At 51.3% G+C, this 20,792-nt stretch overlaps 1 protein-coding gene across 3 annotated transcripts; it reads left to right on the forward strand.

Moving 5' to 3' along the window:
* The first annotated feature begins 3,245 nt into the window (after window positions 1-3,245).
* Window positions 3,246-19,018, forward strand: ZBED1 (zinc finger BED-type containing 1). 3 transcript variants are annotated; one of them, XR_015713735.1, is made up of 3 exons: window positions 3,246-3,367; window positions 14,578-14,685; window positions 17,721-19,018. XR_015713735.1 is itself a non-coding variant. In XM_087813655.1 (2 exons), the coding sequence occupies exon 2, from the start codon at window positions 9,713-9,715 to the stop codon at window positions 11,810-11,812; it is 2,100 nt and encodes a 699-aa protein (XP_087669781.1). In that variant the 5' UTR covers window positions 3,246-3,367; window positions 9,672-9,712; the 3' UTR covers window positions 11,813-12,079. The 3 variants fall into 3 exon arrangements, 2 of the variants coding, with proteins under 2 accessions (XP_087669781.1, XP_087669782.1); XM_087813655.1 differs by lacking the exons at window positions 14,578-14,685; window positions 17,721-19,018 and adding an exon at window positions 9,672-12,079; XM_087813656.1 differs by lacking the exons at window positions 14,578-14,685; window positions 17,721-19,018 and adding an exon at window positions 9,675-12,079.
* Window positions 19,019-20,792: the final 1,774 nt, after the last annotated feature.

A 20,792-nucleotide genomic window follows, 5' to 3' on the forward strand; every position in this document is an offset into this window, starting at 1 on the left:
CACCTGGAGAAAAACAACAACACACGGCTGTCACCCGGAGGAAAAAAAAACAACACACGGCCGTCACCCGGAGATGCACTTAGCCCACCAACTGTCTTTGTCTCCTTGCTCATGACAAGGGCAGAAAATAAAACCGAGTGGCAGGTTTTGAAGTGGATTTCGCACATGGCCTCTCCTGCCGTGGTCACTTTCTGGCATTTTTTTTTTTAAATACGTTTTTATTGATTTCAGAGAGGGAGAGAGAGAGAGAAACATCTATGATGAAAGAGTCATTGATCAGCTGCCTCCTGCTCCACCTGAATCTACTTTCAGTGGTCGACTCATCAAATACTTTAAGAAAAAAGAATTTGTAAACCATGGCGCAGACCCACGAATAACCGACCAGAGATGTCCACGCCCGGATCCCTCCAGGACCTGAGACTATGGAACGGTCCACGGCACAAGGGACTTGGCTAAGGTTTGGGCCTTAAAATCGGGCGATGAGCTCTGGCCTGCGTGTCTCAGTGCTTAGAGCATCATCCTGGACACCAAAGGGTCTTGGGCTCAGTCCCCCGTCAAGGGCACCTACCTGGGTTGCAGGTTCAATCTCCACCCTGGCATGTGGCAGAGGCAGCCAGTCAATGTTTCTCTCCCTCCCTCCCTTCCACTCTCTCTAAAAATCAATGGGAAAAAAATACCCTCCAGTGAGAATGAACAACAAATAAAATGGAGAGGTGACGCTGGAGGAACCTGGGGCGTCTCTCCCAACCCCATGAACCCCGCAAAGCAGAGAACTTTGGTTGGCTCGGGATATGGCAGAAAGGAAAGGCGGTCAGATTCCAAATGCGACATGCAGGGGATACCTGCCCAGACCACAGAGAGACGGGGAGCGAAGGGTTGCCGGCCGGCCCACCTCCAGCAAGGACGCGAAGATGTCAGTCCTACAACCTCAAGGAGCCAATTTTTGCCACCCACCTGAGCGAGCCCGGAAACAGGCTCTTCCAGGTCAGCCCCAGGGCCTGCACCGTCTCCTTGTGCGACCTGGAGCAGCAGACGCGGGGGAGGCTGCAGCTGCAGCTTCTCGCTGATGCAATGGTGAGATCTCACCTCTGAGTTGTTTGGCGTGATTTCCTCCAGGTGCAACGAAGACGCCTACCTGTGGAGAGAAGCGTCCCATTTTTCAGAGGAGGAAAGTGCCCTGGGGGGCCCCTTCCAGCCATTGCTGGGATCTCCCCAGCCCTCAGCTCTCAGCCCCCCCTGATTCACAACATCAGAAACCACATCCAGATACACTTGGGGGGAGCCCTGGCCGGTGTGGCTCAGTGGTTAGAGCATCGGCCGGGGCACCAGAGTCGCAGGTTTGATTCCCGGTCAAGGAGCATGTAACTGGGTTACAGGTTCCACCCCCTGGCCTGAGCTGGGGTGCGTGGGGGAGGCAACCAATGGATGTGTTTCTCTCACATCCATGTTTCTCTCTCTCCCTCCCTCCTTCCACTCTCTCTAAAAATCAATGGAAAAATATCCTTGTGTGAAGGTTAAAAATTTAAAATAAAATAAAATAATAAAATAATAAAATAAAACGTAAAATAAAATAAAATAAAATACACTTGGGGGAGAGGAGGGGGGTCTTTAGTCTCACCTCTAGATGTTAACTGACCCCTCCCAACCCCCACGCACAGCATGCCTGTCAATTTGCCAACAAACCTGACATTCTGCCTCTCCCGTGAGGGAGGGACCGGTCGGGCCAGGACAGGTGCCCGCGCCCACTGCTTCCAGGTGGAGACCCTGGTTCTAGGTCCTTCTGATTTGGACACTGTAGGTGACAGGCTAGGGCCTCTTGAGGGAAACCCTTTAGGGTGGGCAGAGGGGTGGCAGCTACTGTGACCTTCCCTGATGCTCTTGGCTGGGCACACCTGAGCACATGGGACACACCTGGGGGTACCTGGCCCAGCAGAGCAGCCTCATACCCTGGTCTTGCCCCTGCCCTGCCCCCCGCCCCGGGGGGGGGGGGGGGGGGGGATTATGGGTGGGCTTCCTGGCCTCAGTTTTCTCATCTGCGGGATGGAGGGTTACAAAGGCCAGGAGGTGCTTTCCTAAACCAGCCTGGGGGTGCACCCAGCAGGTCTGTATTCTAGGGTGTCAGAGCCCACAGGAGCCCACCCCAGGTGGCCTCGGAGGGGAAGAGTGCAGCCTGTATGCTGGGCAGCGCCCCTTAGTGCTGGGCTAGGATTTCCTCTGCAGGCAGGCCTGGTGGGTTCACTTCCTAAGGAGCGTGGGGGTTAGGGCTCTAGAGGGTTGTGTAGGAGTGTGGGGTCCTGGGTTCTAGCAGCGGCAGGGGCCCTGGATCTCGGCAGGAGGTGGGGGTCTGTGCTGGTGTGTGTGTGAGGGGTGATCCTCTGGAGTCCAGTGAGTGTTAGAGTTGGGGGGTGGACAGAAGTCGAGGTTCCTAGCAGGTACTGAGGTCCTTATAAGGTCTGCAATTGCCAGGTTCAGGGTGTCCATGGGGGTCTGGTAGGGGTCCCAGTGGGGTTCTGGGTAGGGGTGCGTGTGGGGTCTGACTGCGAGTCTGGATGGAGGTCCGAGGTCCCAGCAGAGGCCCGGTGGGGGTCCAGGCAGTAATGTGGGGAGTTGCGGGGTAGGATCGAGGTGGGGGTGGTTCCAGGGGGTCCCTGTGGAAGTCTGAGTGGGGGTCCACGAGGGTCCTGGAAGGGGCTTCTTTGGGGTCCGGATAAGGGTCCCTGAAGCCTCAGTGAGGATCTGGGGGTGTAGGTGTCCAAAGTCTGGGCAGGGGGCATCTTGGTCCATGAAGAGCCCTTGAGGTCCGGGTAGTTTGCTGCAGCTGGGGTGGGGGCCGGTGGCAGAGAGTGGGTGCCCCTAGTCCAGGATGGGATCACTGCGCGGACCCGTGGTGGGGGCGTTGTTGGGGGGCGGGGGGGTAGTCTGGGCTGCGTGGGTGCCCGTGGGTAGGGTGGGGGCAGGGCGGCCCCCTGGCCTGGGGGGGAGTCCTTGGCGAGGTGGGATGACCCGGGAGGGGGTCCGAGCCGGGGGTGAGGGACTGGGGTGTCCGAACTGGGGGCGGGTCCCCGATGCTTGTGGGGGGGCGTCCGGGAGAGGGTTGGGGTCCCGGGGTTGGAGGCGGGCGGGGCGGGGCGGCGCGGCGCGGGGCGGGGCCGGGCTGCGCGGGGCGGGGCGGGGGCGTGTTTCCGCCGCCATCCTCGCGTCGGTCCCGGGCTGCGGAGTCCCCCCGGCGGGCGGCGCGGAAGCGGCGGCGGGGCAGCCATGTCGCCTTTGTCTGCGGCGCGGGCGGCCCTGCGCGTGTACGCGGCGGGCGCGGCGGTGGTCTTGGCGCAGCTGCTGCGTCGCTGTCTTGGGGGCTTCGCGGAGCCAGGTCAGCGGCGGGGGCGGGGGCGGGGGCGGGGGAGGGGGGAGAACGCGGAGGGCTGGCGGCGACGTTGGCGACATTGGCGACCGCGCGACAGCAGGCCCGGGCGCGGTCTTGGCCCTGCGCGTCACCTTGATTCCAGGGCGCGCCGCCAGGGGCGGGGGGGGGGGGTCGTGCGCGCTGTTCCCCTTCCCCATCCCGCGCGCCCTGGGAAGCCCCCCCACTTCTGGGTGGTGACCGGGGACCCCGGGGCTCAGACCGTAACCACCCCCTTATCCCGCCCGAGAGTGAGGAGGGGACGCCCCAGAGGCCTGGTCCCCGGCCCGGGTCGCGTAGGGACAGGCCTAGCGCGCGCTGGGCCCCGCGGTGCCTTTCGCGGCCGTGGGGAGCCCTGGAGGTCTGGGCCCGAGGGCGCTTCCGTCCAGGGGCAACTTTGTTTCTCTGTAGTTAGAGGTCGGGGCGCGTTGGCGCTGCGGAAAGGGGCCGGGGAGCCGCACCCCGCCTGTGCGCACGTGCGCGGGGCCCACCCTTCATCGCAGGTCTGGGGAGTTAAAAACTGGGGAGTTAAGCTGATGGGCAGGCTGGTGGCTGGTCTGCTGGAAACGGGCGCCTAAGGTGCGTTTTGCTTTTAGAGGGAAAGTAACTATCTTCGCCAAGAAACGATTCAGCGGGAATGAAGCTGTTACATTGTTGCAAATCTTCCCATTGTCTCGGCCTTAAGGAGAGAGCTGTGGTTTTCCTGTCTCACTTCTGCTTTTCAGGGCCTGGGGGTGGGGGTGGGGGGGGCTTTGGGAAAACACCCCTGAGAGTTGGACTGAAACAAAGCCAGTCGCTGTATTATGGGGAAAATACTTTCGAATTCGTGTCGTTCCCGTGCTGAAGGCGTATATGTGTGTGTGTGTGTGTGTCGGCCGCCCAGGGCTGCAGCTCTGAACAGAAGTAAATAAAAGTGAGCCCCGCCTTCCAAACCTCCACCCTGGGAGAGAAATGTTTCAGTTCGGTTTTGTGAGGCGCTGGGTTTTGGTGTTTTTAAACACATCGAGCATGATTAGAAACTGAAAGTAAGGTACCACCAGCCTGTGCCTGAGGCTGGGCCGGTTGCTGGTCTGCTGGAAATGGGCGCCTAAGGTGCATTTTACTTTTAGAGGGAAAGTAACTATTTTCAGAGGGAAAGTAACTATTTTCGCAAACAAACTATTCAGCCGGAATGAAACAAACTATTCAGCGGGAATGAAGCTGTTACATTGTTGCAAATCTGCCCATTGCAACTGGACTGGAAGCTGTGCTTTTTATTTTATTACCATTATTATTACTATTATTATTTTGTCAATCCTTACCCAAGGACATTTTTTTTATTGATTTTTAGAAAGAGTGCAAGGGAGAGAGACGTTGATGGAAGAGAGACATAGCCATTGGTTGCCTCCCGCACGCATCTTGAGCGGGGTTGGCGATCGAACCTGCAACCCAGGTACGTGCCCTTGACTGGGAATCGAACCCATGACCCTTAGATGACAGGGCCCATGCTCCAACCACTAGGCCACACCGGCCAAGGCTGTGCCTCTTATTTTATTTAAAAATATATATATATATTTTATTGAGGTGACATTGGTTAATAACACTCTATAAATTTCAGGGGTTGCAATATTACAATTCGGTATCTGTCTACTGTATTGCGTGCTCACCACCCAAAAGCTAGTTTCTAACCCAGTACCATGTATTTGACTTCGATTTAATCCAAGTTTTCCTCCCTCCAACCCCTTTTCCCCACCATTCTGTAGTCTGTAGCTGCACATTAAATTTGTCGCTTTTAAATCGGATTCCCTTGTAAAAACCGTGAACGCTGTGGGTTCTGACCGGTCCTGCTCACCTGCCTGGGAGCCCCCAAATGAGCCTCACCCTCCAAACCTCCACCCGGGGAGAGAAATCATTAAATTTGAGCAGGGTCAACTTAAAAGAATTACCTTGTCCTGGCCACTGTGGTTCAGTGGTTAGAGCTTCTGTGCGCCCCTCGCACTGCAGGGTCTCAGGTTCAATTCCCGGCCAAGGGCAGGTACCTGAGTTGCAGATTCAATCCCTACCCGCATCAGGGGACATGTGGGAGGCAACCAATCGATGTTTCTCTCTCTCTCTGTTTCCCACTCTCTCTGAAAAAAGCAATGGAAAAAATATACTCAAGTGAGAATTAAATAAAATCATAAAAGATAAGTCCTGGGTCTGGCAAGGGAGCCCGTAACTTTGCTCCAGAAAATGGATATTTTATATAAGGATGAACGTCAGTGGCTCGCACTGGGCAAGCCGGGGCCTGTCTGTGGGGTTGGACATAATTTTAGGTAACAGACAAAGACTGGCATTTCCATTTCTCTGCGGTACCCGGCCTGCCAAGTGGCATCGTTCCTGGTGCCTTTGCCCTGCCTGGATTTAACTTTTGTGGGGAGGAGCCTTTGGACTTTACCATGGGGTAAGAAGCCAGCCACGTAACCAAGAAGACCAGCTGCCCGTTGTAGGTCAGGGTCAGAATGTTGAAATACAGGAACCTCTTCTGCGTTTTTATAAAGTCGGCTCCGCGTAGGTTGTTCGGAGAAGGTGCTCACGTCCTGTCACGTAAGAAACATTCAGACCTGTAGAGAATTTTTGTGAGTGCACCGGAGCCAAACTGCGGACAGCTCCCAAAACACAGGATCTCAGCGGATTGAGGGGATGCTCCAGAGATTGTCAGCTTTGCCCCTTGTTTTATGCATTACAATCGAAAGGGGAGACGTAAGGGGGTCCCATGAAATCCATGGGTGACAGATGAGGCAGGCGGGAGAAAGCAAAGCGGGGAAACCTCGCTTGGGGTTGGGTAGAAAGTAAAGTGATGGATACATTTCTTTTACTCAGGTGGATGCAGGATAGTTAACAATTAACTTGATAACAATGAGGGGATCTGTGATCTCCCCAGAGCAGCGCCTGTGCCCTGAGGGGTCCGAAAAAAGGAAATTACTCTGATATTCCAATGATATCGTAGATGCAAAAAGACAATAATAGACAGTTGAGGTCAGGAAGACTCAGGTCTAGGACCCGACGACCCTCCATAAACTGCTTTTAGTTTAAAGGGTTTTCGGGTCAGACCATCCTGGGTGGTTCCTTTAGGCCTCTGAGTTTGCAAGGCCGCCCCCAGGCCTCCCCTGAGCTCGTCCAGTTATAGCATGTGGCCCCCTTTGCGTCCATAGTACGTGGCTCCTGAACGTCCACTCTTCTTGAAATGCGTTTTCTAAACACACATGGTGAGTAAGCAGATTAAAGGAATTCCTGTCACGGAGTTTAATTTCCAACACCTTCCTGTTCAGACTCTTATCAGCTTCCCAGATACCATGAGGCGTATCTGGCCGGTCAGATTTTTACTTACTTTGTGTTAAATGACAATTACATTTTTTAATTTTTTTATCGAATGTATCGGGGGGGTGACACTGGTGAATAAAATTATATAGGTTTCAGGGGACAGTTCTATAATCCATCGTCTGTATATTGTATTGTGTGTTCACCACCCCAAGTCAAGTCTCCTTCCATCACCATGTATCCCCCCCGGACCCTCTTCTACCTCCCCCTAAGCCCTCCCACACCTCCCACAACCACCACACGGTTGTCCGTGTCCATGAGTTCTCTCTCTTTTCAGGGTCCCTACTCTTTAAAGATGAGGATCCCCCAATTCTACCTAGTGATGCATCAGTAGTTGATTCTTGTATGTGCCCTGACCGGGAATCGAACCCACAACCTTGGTATATCAGGGTGATGCCCTAACCAACTGAGCTGCCTGGCTACAGCACTTGGCTTTTTTTTTTTAAACCCATCAATATTTCCCCTACTGGGAATTAAACAGACATTTCCGACTCTGCTTGGACTACTTAAGAGTGTTTCTGAAGTGACGGTTGCAGGCTGGATATGAGTTACTATTCCCAGTAACATAATATTTTCAGATGCAAAATAACTACAGTTTCCCAAGAAATGTACATATACTTTATAAAAAAACCATATATATCTATATTTGTTGATTTTAGAAAGGGGAAGGGACAGGGGGAGAGAGAGAAACATTAATGATGAGAGTCATTGATCGGCGGCCTCCTGCACGCCCCCTACTGGGGATCGAACCCGAAACACCAGCATGTGCCCTGAACAGGAATCGAACCAGTAACCTCCTGGTTCATAAGTCGATGCTCAACCACTGAGCCACGCCAGCCGGGCCAAAAATGTATACACACTTTTAACAGCTGATAGCTCAATGGGTGTTTCTTTCTTTTTAAATTTAACCCATTGGAATGAATAATTATTCAAAATGTGTATATATATATATATAATTTGGGGGGGGACACCCTATATAGTCTCTAAAATTAAAATTTAAAAAATAGTTAGGAAAAGCAGTGGCCTTGTCTTTGGGTGTGGACTCTCCTGGAGAAACCTTTATCTAGACCCTGATGGTGAAAATAAAGTGGATGTGGGGCTTGCATTAGCATCCTGTGGCTGCCATAAGTGGGGACCACAATTTAGGGGCTTAAAACTACAGAAATTCACCCCTCCCCCATCCCATCTTGAGACCAGGAGTCTGAGATCCAGGGGTCCCAGGGCCGTGCTCCCTCTGGAGGCTCCAGGGAGGGTCCTTCCTGCCTCTTCCAGCTCCTGGGGCTCCAGGCGTCCCCGGGCTGGTGGCCGCCTCCCTCCCGTCTCAATGTGCCTTCTCCTCTGTGTCTGTGTCTCCTCTTTGGGGCCTTATAAAGACCCTGTCCTTGGATGAAGGGCCACCCTGACCCAGGACGACCTTGTCCCAGATCCTTCCCTTAATCACATCTGCAAAGAACCATTTACAAATAATATCCCATTTTTGGTACCGGGGATTAAGACTAAATCCTTTGTATCCTGTGGTCGTGATTCTGTTACTTTGTTGCATGTGTCAGAACAAACTGCTCCAAACCAGCGGCTCAAAACAACATCAATGTATCCTGTTCCAGATCTGGAGGCCAGACGTCTGAGATCCAGGTGTCCCCTGTCTGAGCTCCCTCTGGAGGCTCCAAGGGAGGGTCCTTCCTACCTCTTCCCGCGCCTGGGGCTCCAGGCGTCCCTGGGCTGGTGGCCGCCTCCCTCCCTCAGTGTCTGTGTCTCTCCTTTGCTGAGTTTTGGGAGGGGCACTGTTTGTTATTGAACCCCCCCCCCTTCCTCAGTGCCATTTAAGAAAACTCAGCTGCCCTTTCAGGCATCCTGGCCTTGATTGGAGACCCAAAGGGTTAGGGCATACGGGCCTGAGCACACAAAGGGACCCCCAGGGTCTGGCTCCCGGGTCATCCAAACATCCTGGCCGGCAGCAGACAAACCTCGGATGTCTGTGCTCAGGCGTGAATGCCGTCCGTGGGCGTTTTCAGACATTCCAGGATCGAGAAATCCATGATTGCTCCAATATGCTTCCCCGTCATGGGTAGGCCGGAGATAAAAGTGGAGTGCAGCCCTCACTGGTGTGGCTCAGTGGTTAGAGCGTTGGTCTGGGCACCCAAGGGTCCCAGGTTCGAATCCCAATCAAGGGCATGTACCTGGGTTGCAGGTTCTATTTCCAGCTGCGGTCATGGGGGAAGCACCCTATCGATATTTCTCTCTCACGTCAGTGTTTCTCTCTGTCTCTCTCTCTCTCTCTCTCCCCCCATCCCTCCCTCCCTTCCACTCTCTCCAAATCAATGGGGAGAAAAAAATCCTCAGGTGAGAATTAACAAAGACAAGAAATAAAGTACATTCCAACTGGCGTCATTTTAAACATAAAGTTTGGAAAATTTTTAATGCCCCTTAAAGCCAACTGGAGGACCTCTTGGCCCAAAGGAAGATGGTTTTTTGTTTTGTTTTGTTTTGTTTTTTTGGGGTGCATTTGAGCAAACTCAGGCGGCCTGAGACGCACGCGCGCGCAGGTGTACCTTATTTGAAACGAGGTGCCCGGTGGTTGCAGGCTCCTGGCCTGGAGGGTGCTTGTGAATACAGTTTCCCCGAAAACCCGGCTGGTGCTGGGTTGCTGGACCTCGGAAAGCAGCAGCCAGCCGATATGAGGAAAGATCTGTAATGACCACAAAGACATTCAAAGGAACGCGCGTCCTGGGAGGCGAGGAGTCGCCAGGTGCATAAAGCTCACCTTGACCCAAGCGTGTCCAACGCTCCCTCTGTTTGGCCAAATCCACGGCGCTTGGAGAGGCCTCCAGCCGCGCGCGGGGTCCCCAGGTCCTTTGCCTCCAAGCCGAGCTGCTTTGGCAGCTGTGCGCCGGGGGGGGCCCCCTTCTCACGCTCTGTTTGTGTTGGTGCTTCTCAGCAGGTGGTCACGCATGAGAGGAGGCCCTGGTGGCGCAGACGATGGAGAATAAAAATCCCGACAGCTCCCCGACGACCACGACGCCCACGACCACGGACCTCAAAGACCTCAAGCTCGTGGCCCACCCGCGCGCCAAGAGCAAGGTGTGGAAATACTTCGGCTTCGACACGAACGCGGAGGGGTGCATCTTGCAGTGGAAAAAGATATATTGTCGCATCTGCATGGCGCAGATCGCCTACTCCGGCAACACCTCCAACCTGTCCTATCACCTGGAGAAGAACCACCCGGATGAGTTCTGCGAGCTGGTCAAGAGCAACACGGAGCAGATGCGCGAAGCCTTCGCCACCGCCTTCTCCAAGCTCAAGCCCGAGACCTTGCAGCTGACCCCTCAGGACAAGAGACAGCAGGAGCTCACGGCCGCTGTGCTCGCGCTCATCTCCGAGGGGCTGTACCCCGCGTCCATCGTGGATGAACCCACATTCCGGGCGCTGCTGAGGACCGCGGACCCCTGGTACGAGCTGCCGGGGAGGAAGTTTTTCTGCGCCAAGGCCATCCCCGAGCGGTACAGCGCTGTCCGCGAGGCGGTGCTCAAAGAGCTCGCGGAGGCCCCCTGGTGCGGCATCTCCACCGACCTGTGGAAGAGCCACACCCAAAACCGGACCTATGTCACGCTGGCTGCGCACTCCCTCGGTGGAGGGGGCGCGGGGTCTCCCAGCTCCCTGTCCTCGGGCTACGGCTACCGGTGCCTGAAGACGTTCGAGGTGCCGGATGAAAACGCCGCGGAGACCATTACGCGCGTCCTGTACGAGGCGTTCATCCAATGGGGCATCAGCGCCAAGGTGTCCGGGGCCACCACGGACTGCGGCAAGGACGTGGCCAAGGCGTGCGCCCTGCTGGACATCCCCGTGCAGATGCGGTGCCTGGGGCGCACGTTCGACGCGGGCATCCAGCAGGCGTTCCGGCTGCCCAAGCTGGGCGCGCTGCTGGCGCGGTGCCGCCGCCTGGTCGAGTATTTCCAACACTCCCCCGTGGCCAGGTACATGCTCTACGAGAAACAGAAGCAGCAGCGGCAGCCCAACTGCATGCTGGTCAGCGACCGCGTGTCCTGGTGGGGCACCACCCTGGCCATGCTGCAGAGGCTCCGGGAACAGCAGTTCTCCGTGGCCGGGGTGCTGGTGGAAGATACCAACAACCACCACCTGATGCTGGAGGCCTCCGAGTGGGCCACCATCGGGGGGCTGGTGGACCTCCTGCAGCCCTTCAAGCAGGTGGCGGAGATGCTATCCGCCTCCAAGCACCCCACCATCAGCATGGTGAAGCCGCTGCTCCATATGCTCCTGAGCACCACGCTCAACATCAAGGAGACGGACCCCAAGGAGATCAGCATGGCGAAAGAACTCATCGCCAAGGAGCTCGCCAGCACCTACCAGGAGACGCCCGAGATCGATATGTTTCTCAACGTGGCCACCTTCCTGGACCCGCGCTATAAGAAGCTGCCGTTCCTGTCCGCCTTGGAGAGACAGCAGGTGGAGAACAGGGTGCTGGAGGAAGCCAAGGGGCTCTTGGAGAAAGCCAAGGACGGCGCCTACCGCGCGCCTGAGGACCACATGTACGGGCTGCCCGAGGAGCCCCCCGAAAAGAAGCCGGCCTTGACCTCCACGCCCCCGCCGCCCCCCGCGAGCGTGATCAACAGCATGCTGGCGGAGATTTTCTGCCAGACCGGGGGCGCAGAAGACCAGGAGGAGTGGCACGCGCAGGTGCTGGAGGAGCTGAGCAACTTCAAATCCCAGAAGGTGCTGGGGCTCAACGAGGACCCTCTGAAATGGTGGTGCGACCGCCAGGCGCTGTTCCCGGTGCTGCCCAAGGTCCTGCAGAAATACTGGTGCGTGGCGGCCACGTGCGTCCCGCCCGAGCGCCTCTTCGGGTCGGCGGCCACCGTGGTCAGCGCCAAACGGCACCGCCTGGCCCCGGCGCACGTGGACCAGCAGGTGTTTCTGTACGAGAACAGCCGCGCCGGGGCAGAGCCCGAGCCCGAAGACGACGATGAGGGCGAGTGGGATCTGGACCACGAGCAGGTGCTCACCTTCGGGGAGGCCGTGCACAGCGGTTTCTTTGGGGTCAGGGACAGCGGCTTCGTGTAGCTGGGGGGACCCCGCGGATGCGGTGTCAGGGTGGGCACCGCTGTAAATACAGACCCCGCGGTTGGTTGTGACAAAAACGGGGACATGCGGACCCCGCCGGTGCCATCCCATGAACCAGGAGGGCACCAGTTGGGTTCCCGGTCAGGGCGCGTGCGGGGCTGTGCGCTTGACTCCCGACTAGGGGCGCGCAGGAGGCAGCCGGCCCATGACTCTCTCATCAGTGTTTCTCTCTCTCTCAAAACCAATAAAAACATTTAAAAAAATAAATACATGGTAGCCATTTATAGTATCGATTACAACGCCCGCAACTGTTTCCAAGTTAGCGACGCCGCAACTGTTTCCAAGTTAGCGGCGCCGCAACTGTTTCCAAGTTAGCGGCGCCGCAACTGTTTCCAAGTTAGCGGCGCTGCAACTGTTTCAAAATTAGCGGCACCGTAACTGTTTCCAAGTTAGCAGCACCGCCGTCGTCATTGTTGAATTAATCGGGGTGACACTGGTTCGTAAAGTGACCCAGGTTTCAGGGATACGATGGTATAATCCATCATCTGTATGCTGTCTTGTGTGTTCACCACCCCAAAGCAAGTCTCCTCCCATCGCCATGGGTCCCCCCTTTACCTTCCGACCTGCCCCACCGTCTTTAGGGTCGCCCTCCCCTCCCTGAGAGTGTCTGTGTTTTTCGATGCTGTGTGCCCAAGCCGGCATTCTCTGCTGGGTTTTATCTCCCTTCTCTGCGGAAGTGTCGCCTTTATTTAACCGCTTTCCTAGCGGTCCCCAGAGGCGAAGAAAAGTACTGAGGACAACTTCCCGATGGGTCGTCCGTGAGTGTTTTTAAGCAAAGGGGCCAATGGTCCAAAGCTGGACATCAGGGCCATCCAGGCCCCTCTCATTCTTCAGCATGGGGCATGTTTTGCCCTGAGTTGTGTGCATAGAAGTTCGGGGGACATGAATGCTGGGGACCAGGGTGCTCCTCGAATCCCAGTCCGATTGCCGCTTCTTTTGTGCCAAAGTCTCTGTCACAGGTGGATAGATTCTAGTGATGCATTTCCTTCATTGGCACCGTGATCCAACTGTGATCTGGGGGTGGGGGGGTTCTTCTCGGAGGGGTCTCGGCCCTGGAGATTGTGGGGTCCCTCCCAGCAGGGTTGTGTGTTGTTCTATGAAATCAGGCCCCAGGCCCTGGCCCGTGTGGTTCAGTGAACAGAGCATCGGCCGTGCACTGAAGGGCCACGGGTTCGATTCCTGGTTATAAAGGCACGTACCTGGGTTGCTGGTTCCAGCCCCGGCCCCCTTGGGGTGCGTGCAGGAGGCAACCAACCCATGTGTCTCTCTCACATGGATGTTTTTCTCTCTCTCTGTCTCCCCCTCACTCTGTCTAGAAATCAATGGAAAAAATACCCACAGGTGAGGATTGTCACACACACACACACACGAGTTTATTTGCCACTTTTATCATAGGCTGACGCTTCTAGGGTTAGGTTATTTCGAGAGAGAGAGAGAAGGGCCGGACAGCTTGGGGCAGAACTTGTACGAATGATTCCCACCGGCCAGTCCTAAGCCTGCTCACCCTGCCTCCTCTGTTCTTTCCAGCAGAAACCCCAGTAAACGATCTTGTCTATGGTTCCCCAGCTCCCTGGTGCTGCCTCGTGTGACCCCGAGTGTCCTCGGGTGCCCCCTCCCCTGGGAAGCACCTACCTTTTCATTGGTACTCATTTCTGATCTGTTCCTTGAATAACCCTTGAATAATAATAAATAATAAAACTACAATTTAACAGACACACACAGGGTGTCCCCACAGATGCGTACGCACTTTGAATGATTATAAAGTCCGTGTTTACGGACACAAGGTTCATTTTCAGAATTTAAAAGAACCTATAGAAATGAATTTTTTTTTTTTTTTGTCAATGCCTGTTTTCAAAAGGACGACCTTTCTAGTCCAGGCCCTGCCGATACCACAAAGCAGTGGAATCGCCAACATCGAGGATCATTTCGTGCAGTATTTCTGTGCCCTCAATATGCCAACGGTTGCCGGTTTTGTGCCGTAAACTTTTTATTTTTTATGCGTCCCCATAAAAAAAAAAAAAAAAGCCTAGGGACGTTTTTGAGATAAATTTCCTTTGTTCAAAGCTTAGTCTGGCTTCACCCATTATTTCAAACCTGTTAAACTTGAAAGGGGGTGAGAATTAAGTTATTAGCTGTTAAAATACACATTTTTAACACATTTTATACACATTTTCAATAATTATAAAGGCAGTGTTTGTACTTCAACTGCGCTTTCAAGCTTCCAATAGCATTTTAAGATGGGTTTTCTTGGTCCTACGCTTAGTTTGGCTGAAAAGAAATGTCAGCTGAGCTATATCAGCTGTTAAAGCGTGTGCACGTTTTGGGGACACCCTTCATGTGTTACTGCCCAGGAGGGTGCACCCAGGGGTCTCGCCCATGGCTACAAACAGCATACGTTTCTCGGACCTCTCTGCAAATCATCTTGGCTGCGTTTTCTAGCATATTCTTCCAAAGACACCAGCAGGGTGGGGAATGACTTTATTGGGGGGTCTTCCTCCTGGCTGTGATCACTCAGGGGCTCACTGATGGTATATTCACGCCTCCCGAGCAGGCGCCAGCCCCAGAGGAGCCGCAAATATGGATGCGCAGCTGCTGTTGGCATCCTGTATCCTCTAGAGGCGAATCCGCACCAACGTGTCCTCTTCTGCTCCTAGACCTCACTCTGTGTTTTTTTGTGTGTGTGTTTTGTTTTCTTCCTTCCACAGTCTTCCCCCGGCAGCCCGGCCGCGTTGCTATAGTGACAGGAGGCACAGAGGGAATCGGCTATGCTACCTCCAAGCACCTGGCGAGACTGGGCATGCACGTGATCCTAGGTGATGTTTTTCTACACTGGCTTGTATTTTTGCAGCTGATGCGAGACGCACGGTCGTCTGCTCATACGTGGATGTGAACATTGATTTGCTTCGATATGAAACAGATGCCGGGGACGTTAAGGACTGATAGTGGAAAACTGAAAAGGGCGGGAAATGTGTTACTCGTTTGGACATGAATATGGGTTTTGTTTGTTTTATTTTTTAGTATATATTTTTATTATTGATTTCAGAGAGAGGAAGGGAGAGGGAGAGAGAGATCGAAACATCAATGATGAGAGAGTCATGGATCGGCTGCCTCCTGACCACCCCCTACGGGGGATCAAGCCCACAACCCGGGCATGTGCCCTGACCAAGAATCGAACCAGTGACCTCCTGGTTCATTGGTCGACGCTCAACCACTGAGAGCTGGATTTTCCATTTTCTGGTCCTTAACATCTTGTGGTGTCTAATTGTGCAAACTAAAATCTCTAACATTATAAGCCAGTTATGTGGAAATGCAGATATAAAAAAACACATGAGGAAAACACAAACTGGCCACATAATCATATACATGAAATGTTTCAACAACAAATTTAGTAACTGCTATGGTTTGGAACTATGATGATCTTAAACTATATTTGAAGGTATCTTTGACAGCTGAAATGTCTTGTATTTTGGATTAAGTCATGAGGAGGTCTGGTTGGGTGAGAACGTGAGGAAGTCTGGTTGGGCTGGATCATGAAGAGGTTCTGGTTGGGTTAGACTAGGAGGAGGTCTGTTCGGGTTTGATCATGAGAAAGTTGGGTTGGGTGAGATCATGAGGAGGTCTGGTTGGGTTAGACCAGGAGGAGGTCTGGTCTGGTTGGGTTGGGTCATGAGCAGGTCTGGTTGGGTTAGATCATGAAGAGGTCTGGTTGGGTTAGACCAGGAGGAGATCTGCTCTGGTTTGATCATGAGAAAGTTGGGTTGGGTGAGATCATGAGGTCTGGTTGGGTTAGACAATGAGCAGGTCTGATTGGATTGGATCATGAGGAGGTTCTGGTTAGCTTAGACTATGAGGAGGTCTGGTTGGGTTGGATCATGAGGAGGTCTGGTTGGGTTAGACTATGAGGAGGTCTGGTTGGGTTGGATCATGAGCAGGTCTGGTTGGGTTAGACTATGAGGAGGTCTGGTTGGGTTGGATCATGAGCAGGTCTGGTTGGGTTAGACTACATGGGAGGACATGTAGTTGAGTGAGGCTTATGTACTAGAAACACCATGTAGTAAGCACATATGAGCAAGCATGTGTCACCCATCAGAGCAAGGACTGGAACCCTGATGGTCATGCCTCATTGAGGTGATGTTAGTTGAACATCAGGACCAGCACCTAATGTTTTTTATTTCTTGACTTAAGCAGAGAGTTAACACCACGTCCTCAACTCCTCTCTATCTCCTTTCTCACAGACTCTTATTCCTGTGTTTAATCTTTCATGTGGTTCACATTTTGACCCTCCCCCTCAATGCAATCAAGAATGGAACCTTCCCTCCTCCATGTGACTTTGAGGGTTTAATTGGATATATGCTGAGGGGGGAACAATTTTTCATTTTGCCTGACAGTTTGATGGAAGGTCGCTTAATGGAACATTATCATTGGACACGGTGCCTTTTTATATCAAGTGTGAAGTAAGAGACGGCTACATTCAATTTCAAATGGTTTCATCCTGAATCCATTAATATTTAAGGAATAATCAATTACTTGTTAAAGGATTGAAATGACAATCTGGGACCCAACTCAGGCAAACTAATGTTGCTGTGAGTACATCAATTATTCAATTTCCTATCTGTTCCCAAAATCTTAACCCTTTTACCAACATATTTTTTTAGGTAGTGGACCCATCTTTTTAATATGTTTTATTAATTGATTTTTTTTTAGAGAGGGAGGAAGGGAGAGAAACATCAATGATGAGAGAGAGTCATCGATCGGCTGCCTCCTGCACGCCCCCTACTGGGGATCGAGCCTGAAACCCTGGCATGTGCCCTGACTGGGAATCGAACCATGACCTCCAAGTTCATAGGTTGACGCTGAACCATTGAGCCACCCCGGCCTGGCTCTTTTTTTCCGAAATGGCAGAGTCCTGTTTTGCAACTCATGGTACAAGCCATATTTCTTGAAAATATCAGTACATCTAGTTGAAATATAGATTTACATGCACTTCCATAAGTGATTGCCCTCACTTTATTATTTTTTTTATGGAAGCCTTCAACAGAAGGATAAATCTCAGAGGGAAGGGGAGAGGGGGCGGGAAGAGATTAACCAAAAGGACTTACATGCATCTGTGCATAACCCATGGACACAGACCATAGTGTGGGGAAGGCCTGGGGAGAGGGAGGGGATGGGAGTAGAGGGGGGGGGTCAATGGAAAAAATGGGGCATCTGTAATACTCTCAATAATAAAGATACATTCAAAATATAAACAAAAAATAAAATGAGCCCTAGCCGGTTTGGCTCAGTGGTTAGAGTGTTGGCCTGGGTACTAAAGGGTCTGGGTTCGATTCTGGTCAAGGGCACGTACCTTGGTTTCAGGCTCCATTCCCTGCCCCGGTCGGGGCACATGGGGGAGGCAACCAATCAGTGTGTCTCTCTCACATCGATGTGTCTGTCTCTCTCCTTCCCTTCCACGCTCTCTGAAAAGCAATGGAAAAAATATCCTCAGGTAAGGCTTAAAAAAATAGTATGAAATGAAATGAAATAATGATGAATAGAATAATAATAGAATAGAATAGAATAGAATAGAATAGAATAGAATAGAATAGAATAGAATAGAATAGAATAATAGAATAATAGAATAATAGAATAGAAAATATAAAACAGTAAGGTAAAATAATATAAAATAATATTAAATAAAATATTAAAATATAAAATAGTAAAAAATGACATATAAAATAAAAGTAAAATATTAAATAAAATGTTAAATAAAATAAAAGTAAAATATTAAATAAAAATTAAATTAAATGAAAATTAAAATAAATAAAATAAAATAAAATGGTGCACTAATTGTTTTATTTTTTTCTTTTAGCTGCAAATGATATAGCAAGAGGCCAAGCAGCTGTGAGGATGATACAGGAGGAGACTTTGAATGATAAAGGTACTGACTGCTCTCTGGCCCCCTGGCTGTGTTTGGGATTTTCTGAGTGCTGGTCAAACCTGAGCTGCTGACCCCCTGACATTGGGGGGTGTTGGGTGCGGCCTTAGGGGGTCGGGTAGTGTATCTGCTTCTTGCACTTTTCCTTGGGGGATTTTTTTTGCACATTTTATGAAATCTGAATGAATTTTTTTAAAAATAATGATCGCTTAAGAGATAACTCACCTGGACTGGCTTGTGTTACAAGGAACAGAGGTTGGTTTGGGGCTGTCTGTGGCTGCTCAAAACGTCTCAGTGCTTTTAACAAGGATGTCAGGTGTGGCCCTTATTCACGGGAAGGCCGAATGTTCGAGAAGGCCTTGGTTAAAAAGAGCTGGTGGCTTCCGTTGTGTCTGCTGAGATTCGGGTTTCGGGGCAGAAAAGCGGTGGGTTAAATTTAGGGACATGTCTTTGTCAGTTTCTCTGTTCTGGGGAGGGGGCCTCTGGGGAGCTCCGACCAAGGCGATGACTTGTGATCCTTTTTGGGAACAGGCGTGTCCCACGTGTTACAGCAGCTGTGTCTTTCTGAAGGCATGGAAGGAGGGTCACAGCACTTTCCGAAAATTGAATCTGCTGTTCCAGCTCTCACCTTGCGTCAGAAAAGGCTCCTCATGTCCGAGGGATTTAATGATCCGTTTTTCAGCCTTGCGAGCAGGAGCAAGGTGAATTCCCCGAGAGAGGGGACGGTCTGCCTCGTTGCCACGGCCCCTCGGTCCACGCCTATAGGATTTGTAAAAGAAAAATCCCATAAGGAATATGTTTCTCACGTTGCCTGCAACACTCTGTTTCCCCCGCCAACCCTTTATGGACTATTTGCTCTCCCCACAAACGTCGGCGGTCATTTATTTATTTATTTTTTAAACATGTTTTTATTGATTTCAGAGAGAGGAAGGGAAAGGAAGAGGGAGGTAGAAATATCAGTGATGAGAGAGTCATGGATCGACTGCCTCCTGCACACCCCATACTGGGGGAATCGAGCCCGCAACCCGGGCATGTGCCCTGATCGGGAATTGAACCAGTGACCTCCTGGTTTATGGGTTGATGCTCAACCACTGAGCTGCACTGGCTGGGGCCATTGGCAGTCGTTCTGCTTTCATGTTTTTTTTAATTTGTGGGGGTAGAATGGGTGCAGGGGAAATTCATTTTGATCGGTTCTTTTGAACACATCTCAAGCAAAAAAAAATATATATATATATATACATATATATATATATATATATATATATATATATATACTTTATATATATATATGTATATTTACACGGTTCGATTCTCAATCAGGGCATATGCCCAGGTTTTGGGCTCCATCCCGAGTAAGGGGCATGCAGGAGGCATCCGATCAATGACTCTCTCATCACTGATGTTTCTGTCTCTCTCTGAAACAATAAAGACATATTTAAAAAACAAAACAAGACTGGCAACAGTCGACGCGTTGAGGGTGCACAAATACCAAATGAAATGCTTCTTGACGTTTGCGATTCCATTGCTTCGCGTTATCAGTGGTGCCTTGACCAGAACGGTCATCAGTTTGAAAACAGGCATTGACCAAAAAAATAAAATAAAATAAAATAATTATTCATTTCTGTAGATTTTAAAAATTTTGAAAATGAACTCTATGTTAATAGATACTGGCTTTATATTATTCAAAGTGTGTATACATTTTTGGGGGACATTCTATATTTCTGTTTCAGTGATTTGTAAGTTTTGGTTGAGAGGCTTCTCTGTGCCCAGGGTGAGGTAGAGGGATCACTATGTAGTATTCATTCACCTGGCAGGTATGGCCAGGCCTGCTGTTCTCTATATTTTTATTGTTTAAAAAAAATTGCTCGGCCCAGCTGGGTGTGGCTCAGCGGTTGAGTGTCGACCTAGGATCCAGGTGATTGGGGTTCGATTCCTGGTCAGGACACATGCCCGGGTTGTGGGCTTGATCAATGACTCTCATCATTGATGTTTCTAACTTTCTCTCCCTCTCCTTTCCTCTCTCTGAAATCAATAAAGACATATTTGTTTTAAAAAATCTTAAAAAAAAATTTAAAAAATTGCTCGACTTCAATTTTTAGCACCGTTTCTAGGTGTGCAGAAAACTGAGCAGAAAATAACAGCAAATTTCCGTACACCTGCTCCCTACCCCGCAGTTTTCTGTATTATTAGCTACAGTTGAAAACTCACTGGTTATGTTTGATGACTCATTAGTTACAAAGGATGAACGCACGTGGATACATTGTTATGAACCAAGATCCGCAGTTGACATTAGTGTTCGCTCTTGGTGTTGTGCATCCTCTCGTTTTGGGCAAATGTATCATGACCTGTAGTCACAATTATAGTATCCTACAGAGTGGTTTCTCGGCCCTAAACATCCTCTGTGCTCCATTTCCATTCTTCGCTCCTCCCAACCCATGGCGGCCAGTGATCTTTTTACTGTCTCCATAGTTTTGTCTTTCCTGGAATATTTTGTCATACGTTGGAATCGCAGCGTGTAGCGTCTTCTTTCACGTAATAATATGCACATAAGCTTCCTCCACGTCTTTTCATGGCTCAATAGCTCATTTCTTTAAGGACCAAGGGTTAGGATTAGAGTCAGGGTTAGTGTTTAGGGTTACAGGTCAGGATTAGGGTCAGGGTCAGAGTTAGAGGTTACGGTTAGGGTTAGGGTGCAGGGTTAGGGTTTATGGCCAGAGTTTAGGGTGATGATGAGGCGTTAGGGTTTAGCACTAACTTTAGCCTTAGGGTTAGGTGTTCCTGTCGGGGTCAGAGTCAGGGTTAAAGCTTGGAATATAGGGTTAGGTTTAGGTTTGGGGTTAAGCATTCAGAGTTAGAGTTAGGGTTCAGGATTCAGGTCAGGGTCTGCTGGGTCAGTGTTAAGTTTAGGGTCAGAGTCTGGTTTAGGATTAGGGTTTAGGGTCAGAGTTGAGGTTGGAATCAGGGTTAGAGTCAGGGTCCCTGTTAGGTTTAGGGTCAGGTTTAGGG

The sequence above is a fragment of the Miniopterus natalensis genome, chromosome X (genome assembly GCF_054644295.1).
Source record: "Miniopterus natalensis isolate mMinNat1 chromosome X, mMinNat1.hap1, whole genome shotgun sequence".
Taxonomy (NCBI): Eukaryota; Metazoa; Chordata; class Mammalia; order Chiroptera; family Miniopteridae; genus Miniopterus; species Miniopterus natalensis.

Bases quoted from the DNA above. Each gene is read 5' to 3' on its own strand.
- ZBED1 (XM_087813655.1), top strand. From the start codon at position 9,713: ATGGAGAATAAAAATCCCGACAGCTCCCCGACGACCACGACGCCCACG.